The sequence below is a fragment of the Bos indicus genome, chromosome 3, assembly GCF_029378745.1.
Source record: "Bos indicus isolate NIAB-ARS_2022 breed Sahiwal x Tharparkar chromosome 3, NIAB-ARS_B.indTharparkar_mat_pri_1.0, whole genome shotgun sequence".
Lineage (NCBI taxonomy): Eukaryota > Metazoa > Chordata > Mammalia > Artiodactyla > Bovidae > Bos > Bos indicus.
The window spans coordinates 16192989-16206668 of NC_091762.1; the positions used below are offsets into that span (position 1 = coordinate 16192989).

Consider the following 13680-nt stretch of genomic DNA (forward strand, 5'->3'; position numbering starts at 1 on the left):
TTATTCACTTGTTTATTGTATAACTCCTTGCACTTAGAATGTTAGTACCATGAGAACTGGAGTACTGTTTGTCTACTGCTATATATTTATGGTCTTCCCAGGTGGCACTAGTAGTAAAGAATCCACCTGCCAATGCAAGAGAAATAAATAAAGAGAGATTTATTATGCCAGAAATAAATCGAACAAGGGTGTGATCCCCGATCCCTGGTCAGGAAGATCCCCTGGAGAAGGGCATGGCAACCCACTCCAGTATTCTTGCCTGGAGAATCCCCATGGACAGAGGAGCCTGGCAGGATACAGCCCATAGGGTTGCACAGAGTCAGACATGACTGAAATGAGCGAGGGAGAAATGTACTCTGTGCCCAGCACTGTAAGATGTGTTCATCATCTTCCATAGCCCATTTCATCTACATTGACACAGTGATCTACACTGCAAGACAGAGTGTCATACTGTTTTACAGATAAGGAAACTGCATTTCACAGAAATTAAATGACTTTCCCAGGGTCCCATAGGTACCAAAGCAGAGAAGTTCAAATCTAAACCCAGTTCTTTCTGACTCCCCAGTCTGTGCTCTTCCCACTCAGCTGTGCTTCCCCACTTTATGGCCTAATTCAAAGGACAGCTGTAGCTGATTCTCCAATTAACACCTATGGCTCTGCCTCTTTCCCACACTCAGAACCCACACCCACTGGATGTCCAGAAGATTGTCCACATCCCCCTCCCTGTACACACTCGATGTGTTTGTAACCCAACTCTCCACCTCTCCCACAAAACTTAGCTGTCCTTTGAGAAGCCTTACTGTTAGTGCTACTACTATTAGTTACCCAGGTATCTAGTTTCTCAAAATTCTAGTGACATTTTTATCTTCCTCCATCTTAAAGCCCAAGATTTAACAGCTGTGTAGCTCACCCGCACCACTGTCTCTTCCTCACCCTAATCACAAGCCTTCTTTCTGTTCCTCCAACTTGCCCTCAGTATCTCAGCACATGCTGTCTCTTCTGCTCAGACAGTGTCCAGTCCTTCCTCCTCCTTTAGATAACTCTACCATCCTTCAGAATTTAACATATCACTTGTTCAGGAAAGCCTTCCCAGATCTCTAGTCTTACTCTTTGAGGCACTTATCACAATTGCAATTAAGTGGTTGAATGTGTAACGAACAATTTACGAATTTATCTGACTTTCTCCCAGGCTGACTGCCCGGGAAAGGTGAAGACTGGGTCTCTCACTCAGTGCTGCATCCTTAGTGCCTCCCATGTCATAGGTGATTAGGACACATTTGTTCTTCTCTATGTGAGTTTGCTTTATCAACCTTTCCATTGTCATGTCTGTGTCCAACAACAGAATGTAATTTCCAAGGGCAGGGGTTTTTGTTGTTGTTTTATTCACTCCTGTTTCCCTAGCACCCAAGTGTTCATTAAATGAGCATCTCCATAACTTCCTTTCCACTTCTAATGCCCTTGCCCTACACATCTCAGCGGAATACCAGACATCACGCCCCACTAGGCTTTTAGATGCCAGAGCACTCTGCTGGCCAGAGAGCTGAAATGCTGAAGACACCAGCAGAGGAAATGACAGATCTCATCCCAGTGACTATGACTTGAGTTTCCTCTGTGGGGACTGGAAGTCTGCAAAACCATGAGACTCTCTCATCATATTGTTTTCCTCTAATTAAAACTCTTCACAAAATATGGTTCCTCAGTACCATCTTTCTAGGTTCCATATATATGTATTATATATGCATTGATATACCATATTTGTTTTTCTCTGACTTACTTCACTCAGTATGGCAGAAATAAAACCAGTATTATAAAGCCATTATCCTTCAATTAAAGTAAAAAAAAAAACAAAAAAACTTTTCATAAAATATGGAAGTCAGGATCTTCCAAATAGCTGCATTTGTGGTTTTCTTGGGTAAGGGTTGGTGTCAGCTACATGTGAAAACTTCTTGAGAAAGCATCAGAGGAAGGCAGAGAGGGGTAAGGCATGGACTTCAGAGACATGCTCAGGAACTCTGCTTCCTACCTGTAAATCCATGGGTAATCCCTCCTTTTCCCAATTGTAAAACAGGGATAAAAATGCTTCCCTTATAATGTTGTTGGGAAGGGAGGAGTAGTGTTTAGAAAGATTTGCAGAATACCCTGACTTAGGAAGTGTTCAATAAACAGGACTTTTTAAAAAACTGCTTTTAGTTGACTTACAATACTGTTTCAGATGTACAGCAAAGTGGCTCAGTTATCCTCATCTTCTGGTGTTGTATCTTTCTGACCTTTTATACAGTTGATGAGGTGCTCATGGCAAGTATACTCGGGTGGTTTGCCATTCCCTGAGGAACTGGTTTGAGGGCATAAGAGAGGGTGTCAGAGAATAAGATGGCTGGATGGCATAACCCATGCAACAGACATGAACTTGGGCAAACTCCAGGAGATGGTGAGGGACAGGGCGGCCTGGCTCGCTGCAGTCCATGGGTCACTACCAGTCGGACACAACTGGGCGACTGAACATGTATATATTGGGCTGGCCAAAAAGTTCGTTCAGGTTTTTCCATACAATGTTACAGAAAAACCCAAGCAAACATTTTGGCCAACTCAATTTTTTTTCCCCCATCATTTTCTATTACAGGTTATCACGAGATACTGAATCTACTTCAATTAACAGGAATTCTTAGCACAGCCTTTTATGCTCCCAATTTGCACATTCATAAAAGTGACATGTAGCTAACTGTCCGTCTCCCCAAAGGAGATAAATCATCTTTGAATACCCGGAACCCAATTTAGCCAATGAAGGCCTTTTCAACCTCCACTGACAACGTAAATGAGTAGCCCAGAATAAATCACCGAGGTGCACAGCCAAGTTCCCACAAAGGCTAACTCATTTTAGTCCGAGAGAAAGGAGAAGGTAGCAATCTGGCCAGCTGCTCAAGCGCCGAGTGGGCTCGGTAGAACCCATCAGGCCCTACCTGGGCTAACACTTGCCCTTGGAAGAGGAACGCCAACTATCGGTCTCTGGAACCTCAGCCAGCTTTGTCCTCTGTGATAGTGCCACCTAGCGAGGCCCTGGAAGCACTGCCGCCTACACCGGCTATGCCAGGACCACTGCGACAAGCCCGATAGACTTTGGACTGGGACTGTGGTCTCCTTTCATTTTATTGCCGGGTTAAAGGTTTAGACTAGTGACGTCCTCCTTCCATGACCCTGCAGAGGAAGCTTGTGTTGTCCCTCCCTGACTCACGTTCAAAACCCAAAGGGACTGATAAGCGCGAAGAGTCAGCTATCGACTACCCGTCGTACAGAACTGACTAGTGATCGATCACTCTGCGATCTCCTCGCATCCAATCCTCGGGAGCAGGCAAAGCAAGCATTAGCATCCTCATCAAAAATCATTGCACAGATGAGAAAATTCAGGGCAGGTGGTTAACCCAAGGTCACAAAACATCCGGGATGACAACCCAAGACTCCTGTAACCGGGGTCGGGTCCCTGGCTCCTTCCCCAATCACACGCCCCTCCTCATTTCAGCGTGGCCCCAAGGGAACAGAGCCTCGGGGACCGCGCGCCGAGGACAGGCGGGTGGGTGCAGGATACAGATGACACAGCGGCGACCGCAGCTCTCCCTCTTTCTTCTCTGCTCACAGAAAGCCCTGCATGTTCACCACGGCTCCGGACGGGGGAAGAAGGGCCCAGAGCAGGAAACACGGTCCCGCGCAGGTAGCCCCTGGGAGCACGCGGCGCCGGGTCACGTGAGGGGGGCTGGCGGCTAGGGCTCTAGCACGCACGCACGCCGTACGTAAACACGCACTGAGGAGCTGAAAGCGGCGAGCCCGTAAGCCCCGGGTCACATGTGGAGGGTGGTTGTACAGAACAAGGGGGCGGGAAGGAGAGAGGCGTCACGTGAAGGAGGTCGGAGCAGTGAGGTCACGTGACGGGGGACGGAGGCGGGGCCGCCGAGGAGGAGGAGGAGGGGCACGCGGCTTCCGGCGGTGGGGGGGGCCGGCGAGCGGAGGGGGGGGCCCTGTCCCGGAGGTGGCGGCGGCGCCATCTTGGCGAAGGGGGGATCAGGAAGTGCGGACCGCGGCGGCGGCGGCGGTGGCGGCGGCGGAGCCCGGAGCGGAGGCCGGAGGCTCCCGGCCCGCCGGCCCCGGAGCGGAGCGGAGCGGAGGATGCAGCAGCCGCAGCCGCAGGGGCAGCAGCAGCCGGGGCCGGGGCAGCAGCTGGGGGGCCAGGGGGCGGCGCCGGGGGCCGGGGGCGGCCCGGGGGGGGGCCCGGGGCCGGGGCCCTGCCTGAGGCGGGAGCTGAAGCTGCTCGAGTCCATCTTCCACCGCGGCCACGAGCGCTTCCGCATTGCCAGCGCCTGCCTGGACGAGCTGAGCTGCGAGTTCCTGCTGGCTGGGGCCGGAGGGGCCGGGGCGGGGGCCGCGCCCGGACCGCATCTCCCCCCACGGGGGTCGGTGCCTGGGGATCCCGTCCGCATCCACTGCAACATCACGGTGAGGACCCCCTCGCGTGCGCGTCTCCGGGGTCCTCTTGTCTGGGACTCACCCCGCACAGCTTTTTGCTCTCGAAAGACCTGGGAGGCCGAATCCCCTGTCGGGGTTCGGCTCTTTTTCTTCAGGTTGCACTTGTTTCTGACTCTTGAGATTCTGCCATGGACCCAGAATCTCTACCCTTCCTAGTCAGGGACACCCTGACATATGGCGCCTCGAATACCCCTTTCCATTACCCACCCACATCGCAAGGTTCATAATTTTGGCTCATTTTGGTTACTTCACGACTTTTCTTGACACCTGGGAATGCCCCTCTTCCCCGCCTCCCATCTCAAGGTTCCAGGCCTCTTCATTGACTTCAGCTGGTAGGACCTGGCTTGGAATTGTGTAGATTTCAGTGATTTCCCCCTTCTCAGCAGTACCTTTCATTTAGGACGTTGCCACCTGTGAGATCCCTGCCCAGGTGTCTGTCATGCAGTCCCTCTTCCTCTGAATTTTACCAGTGGTAGTTTGCAATTCACTGACCCCTTTGCTTCTTCTCCTTTGGATCGCCTTTTATTCTGGTGTAACCTCTAACTCTCCTCCTTTTGCCCCAGCTGGTAGCTGCCACTCCCATCCTGTTCCCTGTGGATATCTCCAGTTGCCCTGAGTTGTTACCTTTCCTGGTGGTGATGGGGATGTGCAAGGGCACTCTCATTTGTTCTGAGTGCTAACAGTTCCTTTTCTCCCAGTGAGCATCATTCCATCCTAGGTGTGCGGGGCTGGGAAACACCTTACACATCTTCTACCTAGGCTATCTTCAAACATTCTGTGAATAGCGTTGGCATCTGGGAATTTGGGAATACCTGATACTGCATGGTATAGCACTTAAAAGGATTGATCCCACCTGATGTGGTAGTGTTGACCCTGCTGGGAGTACCAGGTCGCGAGCCAGGGGACAGTACTTTATCCAGGCAGGCACACTGCAAGTGGGAGTAGTCTGGAGAAAGACAGACTTGTGAATTGTGTGGCACTTGGGGGCCTGAATTCAAATCACATGGTTCTTGTTTACTATCCTTTTCTTGCATCAAACCAGGTCAAGGTTTGGTGAGGCAAGCCTCAGCTTGGGTTGGATGGTGCCCCACCAAAACTCACGTGTTCCATTTTCCTCTCTCACTTTTTTTCATACTAAAAAGTCAAGATTGAAGGACTAGGTGTGGCTCTGTGAGCCGACAACTTGAGCATCTTTGATAATTTGTTTTCCTCCAGCATTGAGGATTAGAGCAGTGGCAGAGTTTAAGACCTTTTTAGGAGGTTCCCTTGGCCTCCTATGTGGAAACTTCTGGGATTGATTCCTTACCTGAATTATGCTTTCAATTCCTTAAGGGTAGGTTTGCCCCCTTTTGCTTGACTTCCCAGTTGCCAGAGGCCATCTACCGTCTTTGTCCCTGGAAAGAGGTTAGTTTAGAAGATTCTGAGACTCCTGTGACCACTATAAAGAAGACTTGGCCTGAACTGGCCCCCTTGATTTGGGCAGAGGGGGAGTCTGGTCAGGCTGCATTTGGCACCACAGCTCAAGAATGCTGGGAATGTTAGCAGCGTAGGCTTCTTTCTCCCAGCCTGCCATGTGGAGCCCTACAGCCTACGCCTGGACTGAGAGGGTGGCAGGTTCCCAAAGGAGAGGTGGGGAGAAGTGGCCTCTGAGGCGTTCTGTTAGGAGTGGAGTGGGAAGATTCTTCCTGCCACCCTTCTACTTTCAGGGTTTAGAGACATAATCTAGCTTTTAATTTCTCCGTCCCTAGCTAAAATGAAAGTAATCTGTGGTCTCTGGTTTTTTTTTCTGCCAGTGTGATTGTGATGAGGCGATCCTTTCCCCCACTGATTAGGGAGGGTCGGAGGCCTGGGTGTTGGGTGTGGGAGAACTTAAGGTCTGGAGCTTGTTGAGGCAACACAGGAGGTAGGAAACCATACTCATCCTCAGCGCAGTTTGGCTGCGCTGCTTCTCTGATGTTTACTCTTGAAAGAAAAGGACCAGGCTTCTTGGAAAGGGTCATCCCAGGGACTTTTTTCTCCTGGTCTGGGATTTGTTGGGAACCTGCCTGCTGAGCTGGGCTTGTGTGTGTGTGTGGGGGGGAGGGGGCGGATGGTGGAGAGCAAAGGGACTGGAAGTCTCGGGGCATGGAAGGCAGGCAAGATCTAGCTTCCCCCAGAGTCTCCCGTCTTGACTGCCCTCCCTGCTCTTTCCCCCTTAGGAGTCATACCCTGCGGTGCCCCCCATCTGGTCAGTGGAGTCCGATGACCCTAACTTGGCTGCTGTCTTGGAGAGGCTGGTGGACATAAAGAAAGGGAATACTCTGGTGAGGGGGCCAAGGTGTTGAGGAGGGAGTACATTTCCTCCTGTGAGACCCATGCCATGAAAACATCCTGTGAAACGTGTGTCTGGAAAGTGGGTGGTGCAGTAGCCTGAACATTTGAGGCAGACGTCCTGGGGGAGTTGCTTCCCGAAGCCAGAGGGAGAGCCCTGCACCTGCCCCAGGATTCGTCCCGTAAGCTCTTCCCTACAGCCCTGGGGTCTGTGAGTTCCAGAGAACTAGGTACCAATTCGGGGGCTGAGATCAGAGCTCACCTGTGTACCTGTTGGTATTGGGGTGGGGAAGGAGTGTTTGATGTCACTGTGATCCCCTACCCCAGCTATTGCAGCATCTGAAGAGGATCATCTCCGACCTGTGTAAACTCTATAACCTCCCTCAGCATCCAGATGTGGAGATGCTGGATCAGCCCTTGCCAGCCGAGCAGGTGAGCACCTGAGGGGCTTTGAACCCTGTTACGTAGAGTTACGTCCACAAACAGCACTCAGGAAATACATGTTACTTGAGATCAACCTGCGGAAGTTTCTCTCCAGCACTACTCCAGACATGTACACACATCATGACTCGGCCTCTCCTCCAGATGTTCGGAATCCAGCTAAATGGGGCACCAGTAACTTCACCCCTCTGATCAAACTCTCTCCTGGGCAAGGTCATCCTTCAGGGGGGATTTTTACCGTTAGCAGTAGGTTAACCATTGGGGACTGAGGCCCCTTGTTAAGATCCAAGAATGCAATTCAGTGTAGAGATGATTGAGTAAAGGGGTTCTTGGGGAGATTAAACTGGGATTTGTGAGTTAGGTGGCAGAGAACAGCCACTGTGCTTCTCTCGTTGTTTGGCGTGTAGTGGGCTGGCAGTGAAGTCGTTCCCTGGACTGTTGCTTCCACGCAGTTCTGACTGGTGGAGAGGCTGGCAGCCTTATGGGCAGGTGCACAGCTTCCAGACCCAGAGGCTCAGGGGGGTAGGTCAGAGGCTGCATTCTAGGAAGCCACCAGGGTCTGACCTCCATCTTTTCCCTCCCCACTGCAGTGTACACAGGAAGACGTGTCTTCAGAAGATGAAGATGAAGAGATGCCTGAGGTAGGCTTCTACCCAAGACGGTACTGGTAGGACTTTCTTTTGGTCAGCAGCATTGAGAGCCTGCTATGTACAGAGCTCCAGTCTAGACTGGGGAGAGAGAAATACCAAAAGAATAAAGACAGCTGTATTGACCTGGGGGAACAGCAGTGTGGTAGAAGAGACGGAGCACCCGTGTCCAACCACCGAAGACAGACAAGTGCAAATCTGTTTACGCTAAATAGTCACTATGTTAATCGTGGATGGCTTTGTAGGCAGACCTGAGCTTGCATCTTCTATCTCCCAGCTCTGTTGATTGGGGGATTTTACCTATTCCACTAAGGTACTACTTCTGCGGTTTTCTTATTTATAAAATAGGATGTTAATATTTACTACATAGGGTTGTCTTTAAGATTAAATAAGGCATTGCATGTGAAAGGCTCCATTCCGTACCTAAGTGCTAAATACTTGGTGATGTTCTCTAAAAACAACTTGGTTAAGAACTTGAACTTCAGAGCCAGACCAAATTTGATGTGCATCTTAGTTCTGCTAAGAGTTGTATGACTTTGTGGGCATGACACCCTCACCTGGACCTCGGCGTTCTCATTTGTGGTATGGGGGTAATGATAAAATAATGGCATGGTGGTTATAAGAACGAAATGAGGTAGTGTGTCTACCATCTCAGCAACTAGCAGAATAATTAGGAAATTAGTATCACCACATTCTGCCAGAGGAGATCATGATTACTTTGTTATTCTGCACTGAATTAACCACCTGCGATCTGCAACTTCTGTAACTTTGTTAGGGTCTTAAGCTGCACAAAGGGCCCAGGATACATGAAACATCTCCTGTCAGATTGCAGACAGCGCTCCAAAGTCTGGCTGATAGGGGCTGTTCCCCCATGTACAGTGAACTAGTTCCTCACTTGGAGCAGGGTGAATAGGGGCTGGTTCTGTTCTTGACCTCTGCCCTCTGCATTCTGGACCTCCTTCCTTATTTCCATTTTCACAGTGGGTGCCTCTGCCTGTCTCCTCAGTCCTTGCACTTGGGAAGGCAGGAGGTTTCTCCCTTAGACCTGGAGTCCTGGGAACTCCTGGGTACAGAAGTCACCTGATGAAACATGAGCTTTGAGTCGCAGTGTCAGGCCAAAGTCATTCTAGGAATTAAGGAAGAGTTTGTGCTGCCAAGGGAGAGCTGTAGGGATAGTTGGGGCAGGGTAGATCTAGGGAACAAGAAAGCCGAGTCTCTGCTTGCTTTCCCTCGACCTTTTCGTAGCCCTGCAGCTTGAGAACTGGATAGGAGAGATTTGCCTTGTCTTTTAGATTGTGAAGGGAGTGGGGCTGGGAGCTTTCCAGCAGTGGAAAGGGTAGTGTACTCACTCGGCTCCAGACAGAGTGCAGCTGTCTGTCTTCCTCCAGCTGCAGCTCTAAGTCATATGGGACTGGGGAAGGGAAAAGCCCTTCTCCACAGTGCGTGTTGGTTTCTTTCTTCTACCCCACTCCTACCCCACACATGCCCCTAGGACACAGAAGATCTAGATCACTATGAAATGAAAGAGGAAGAGCCAGCTGAGGGCAAGAAATCTGAAGATGACGGCATCGGAAAAGAAAACTTGGCCATACTAGAGAAAATTAAAAAGAACCAGAGGCAAGATTACTTAAATGTACGTGCCCTCTAGGGAGAAGCTGGGCGGAGGGGTTGGCTGGTGCTGGCTGGGAGGTGGTAGGCCGTCGGGTGTCAGGTGGGAACAGCATCCTCTTCGGGGTGGGTTATTGGTGCGCCTCGTCCTCGCCTAGCCACAGGGCACACTGCCGGCCTGCCCCTCTAGTCCAGCACGTGACCGTGAGACGCCCTGTCCTCCCTGCTTCCTGTGTAGGGTGCGGTGTCTGGCTCGGTGCAGGCTACTGACCGGCTGATGAAGGAGCTCAGGGATATATACCGATCACAGAGTTTCAAAGGTGGTAAGTTTGCCTCATAGTGGGGTCTGAATACAAGCTTTTCAGAAAAGGACACGGTGGCGGCAGCAGATACGTGGATGCTGACCAAGTTTTTAGGCCAAGGACGGAACACCCCTCATAGTGGCTTAAATGGGACGCATGTCTATGTGGGATGAACCTGGAGCCTTTTACCTTTTTTTCTTCTCAGTCTGGGAGAGGGATCTGCATCAGGTCCTGCTTACCACTGGGACCATCATCTGATGACATCCTTCTTCTTCCCTCTTTCAGGAAACTACGCAGTCGAACTCGTGAATGACAGTCTGTATGATTGGAATGTCAAACTCCTCAAGTAAGTGGTGGGTGTGGGGCTGGAAAGGAAGTTGAGTAGTGAGTGCAGTTACCGTGGTGGGAGTCTCCAGGGCCAGCCGTCCTGGGGGCGGGTGTGGGCAGTGGCTTGGCCCTCTGCTGCTTGCCCCAGAGGGCAGTGGGAGCCTCAAGGCTCCTGACTTAGACCCAGAGCTGAGCCTAAACTGGTTGCTTCCTAGAGTTGACCAGGACAGCGCTTTGCACAACGATCTCCAGATCCTCAAAGAGAAAGAAGGAGCCGACTTCATCCTACTTAACTTTTCTTTTAAAGTAAGTCCTTCCTTTCCAGTCCTTCCCGGGCCTAGGCATCCTTTCCACCTTCCAGTCCTGCAGAGGCCCCTGACCTCCCCTCCCTGATGGCTGCCTCCGTCTCTCCCTCAGGATAACTTTCCCTTTGACCCGCCGTTTGTCAGGGTTGTGTCTCCAGTCCTCTCTGGAGGGTGAGTGGCTCAGCAAGGGTAGAGGGTGAAGAAGGGCTGGGGAGCTTCTGCCAGGCACAGCTAACTAACCTTTCTTCTGCAGGTATGTTCTGGGCGGAGGTGCCATCTGCATGGAACTTCTCACCAAGCAGGTGAGCCTGTCTCTCATTTTTTTGCCTGGCTGGCCTGGGCAGGGCTAGGCTGACCTTTACCCCTCACCCCTCCACCAAGGGTTGGGTGATGGGCATAAATGGCCCTTTCATTCTGCCTGGCAGGGCCCGCACCCACTGACCTGGGCAAATGGGTGATGGCTGTTCTGGGAGTGCAGGGCAGGGGCCCTTCCATGGCTGCAGCTGCTCTCTGGAGAACAAGCATCGGGTTTCTCTGGAAAGTCTGCTGACTCGTTTTCCCTGCCCACATTGTTACTTAGGGCTGGAGCAGTGCCTACTCGATAGAGTCAGTGATCATGCAGATCAGTGCCACACTGGTGAAGGGGAAAGCACGAGTGCAGTTTGGAGCCAACAAAGTAAGGAGCCCAGACCCTGGCCTGGTGGGGCTGGCGGGGGCTGTGTACACTTCAGGCCACGAGGAGGCCACAGTGGGGCTGAGCTGCAGCATCAGCCAGTGGGCCTAGTGTCCCACGGTGGGGGCACAGCAGGGCCTTGGCCTCAGGGCAGCCTAAGACTCTGGGGAGGGTGCAGGTCTGGAAAGGGAAAGCTGGGAGATTGTACCCTGTGGGACCTCCCAGGTGGAGGGTACTCAGTCTGTGAGTAGAGCGCAGCGCTGGGAGCTGGGTCTCTGGGCGGCAGCGAGGCCACAGCCGGCCTTGTCTGGTGGCCTGATGTGGTGGCTTCCTCTCCCCAGTCTCAATACAGCCTGACAAGAGCACAGCAGTCCTACAAGTCCTTGGTGCAGATCCACGAAAAAAATGGTGAGGCTGGAGCCACGACTTGAGATTCGGACCTTTGCCAAGCCCAAGGTTTCCATCCGGCTAAACAGCAAGAACCCCTTTCAGTTTCTGAGCCTTTTCCACCTGTTAGCGCAGCACCTGTCCCTGTTGCCCAGGGAATTCAGTGAGGTGTGGAGGGTAGCGTGCGCCACTCTCCTCCAGTTAAGCCAGTGGCGGTCAGAGCACAGGTAGACTGAGCACCGCCCCAATGCCCACTACCCACTGGTGTCATCTCAGGGTCGGTGCATCATTCTCCCTTTCCTTACAATTTCCAAGTAGGCAGTTCCTCACCTGCCCATATAGCTTCTCTCCCTGCACCAGGAAGCCCTTTTCAGGATCTTTTCACCTTTGACCCTGGAGACGTCTTCAGTGATTAGGGCTAGGAGGGTGGGCAGAACAGCCTCCACCTGACCGTTTTCTTCCATTGCTTTGCAGGCTGGTACACACCCCCGAAGGAAGATGGCTAACCCAGGAGTGCCATCCCCTTCCTCCTTCCCCAGGCACCACTGGACCAATTACCTTTGAATGCTGTATTTGGATCTCACGCTGCCTCTGTGGTTCCCTCCCTCATTTTTCCTGGACGTGATAGCTCTGCCTATTGCAGGACAATGATGGCTATTCTAAACGCTAAGGAAAAAAAAAAACAAACACACACACACAGAACTGTTTCAAGTACTCAAGACTGACTTACAGACCAACCAACCACCTGGCTGGAACCCTTGCTAGCAGGCATTCTTATAAAAGAAACTTTCGAGCCTCCTTATATTGCTGGAAACTCAGCTGTGCTCCAGACTAGAGCCTCCTTACCTATGCTATGGATTTTTAATTTATTTTCTCTTATTTCATGTACACTGCTTTTTTTGGTTACAGTGTATGATGGATGTGTATGAAAAAAAAATGTATCTTTGGGAAAACAATTACAGTTTGTTAATTTGAAGACGCTGGTTTTGACTCATCTTTATTTTCCTAGCTTACCCTTCCCCCGTCCCCTGAATTCCTTGAGCAGTGGGGGGAGGGGTACCAGGTTCACTGTGGCTTTGGGAGCCATGAGGGGCTGCACTTCACTGCTGAAGCCAGAGAAAGGTGGAGCTGAAGCACATGCCTGCCACAGCTTGAAGGGCTCTGGAGTGACCAGTCTTGCACCCCTGGGAAGGCAGAGCTCGGCCTGCTAAACCACAGGCTGAAATGATGACCCTTATTCTTTAAAGCCTTCTAGTCACAGATGTTTTCAAATTTCTAAGAAAAATAACGAGGAGGCCTAAGAGGCTGCTTCACAGAACTACTTTTAAATGAACTGAATAGGGCTGGGGCCACCGTCTCAAGCATGCACGTGGTCCTGATCTCAGCAACAGGCTGTGGAGCTACCATTTGTGCTCACTGGTCCCCCTTCCCAGGAAGTGGCACTGAAGGGCAGTGGTTGGAAGCTCTGTTGCTGCTGCTCTTGTCTGTTGCTTCATTTATGCTTAACAGAGAAGCCAGGCAGAGCTCCGAAGTAAGTTGTTCGGCTTGGAGACTGATTTCTTTTAAGGCACTTTCATAGCATGGGTCCTACTGGAGAGGATTAGCTTTAAGGGGTTTGGTCTGCCTACCTACGGGCCCTGCTCAGGCTCAGAACCGCTGTGGAGGCAGGTCCATGAGCTGACCTGTTGGTGCTGGGTCTGTCCCTGCTGTGTCAGTACAGCTGTGCCGCCTGCCCCTCCTGGTCCGTGAGCTTGCTTGGGGGCAGAGACAGCCTCCTGGAACCTGCCTGCGGACCAGATGGTGACAGACGCCAGAGGCCAGGGGTGGCCAAGTGAGGGTGTGTCTTAGCTCAGACTCGGCACAGCCACCTGAAACCTCTAGGCTGCCAGAGTTCTGTATGCTTTGACACAGCTATTCTAACTTTGGTCACTCCCCGCCACCCCCAATTAAGGAATTTTCATGTCTTGCTGCTTCAGGTGGACGCAGAGTTCACCGGAACCACTCAACGCTGCTCTAACCCTACCACACCCACCTGGTACAGGGTGCTCATTATGCTGAGGTGGAGGTAAAGAGGGCAGGCACCCACAGGAAAACTCATTTCATTGAGCTGAGATCTAGTTCTCAAGGCCTCTGCCTTTTCTCTGAACTTACCACCAGCCCCGGCTGGA

At 51.6% G+C, this 13680-nt stretch overlaps 1 protein-coding gene and 1 long non-coding RNA gene across 2 annotated transcripts; one reads left to right on the forward strand and one right to left on the reverse strand.

Moving 5' to 3' along the window:
- Window positions 1–144: 144 nt before the first annotated feature.
- On the reverse strand, window positions 145–3740 carry LOC139182115 (uncharacterized). Its single transcript, XR_011565680.1, has 2 exons — window positions 3581–3740; window positions 145–450 (listed from the first exon to the last, which is right to left on the reverse strand). It is a non-coding gene; the product is annotated as an uncharacterized lncRNA (long non-coding RNA).
- A 318-nt stretch (window positions 3741–4058) lies between these two features.
- UBE2Q1 (ubiquitin conjugating enzyme E2 Q1) lies at window positions 4059–12488 on the forward strand. The gene is made up of 13 exons (XM_019958154.2): window positions 4059–4482; window positions 6711–6815; window positions 7150–7254; window positions 7854–7904; window positions 9403–9543; window positions 9757–9841; window positions 10106–10166; window positions 10363–10453; window positions 10565–10623; window positions 10706–10754; window positions 11033–11128; window positions 11467–11533; window positions 11987–12488. The coding sequence occupies exons 1-13, from the start codon at window positions 4156–4158 to the stop codon at window positions 12016–12018; spliced, it is 1269 nt and encodes a 422-aa protein (XP_019813713.2). The 5' UTR covers window positions 4059–4155; the 3' UTR covers window positions 12019–12488.
- Window positions 12489–13680: the final 1192 nt, after the last annotated feature.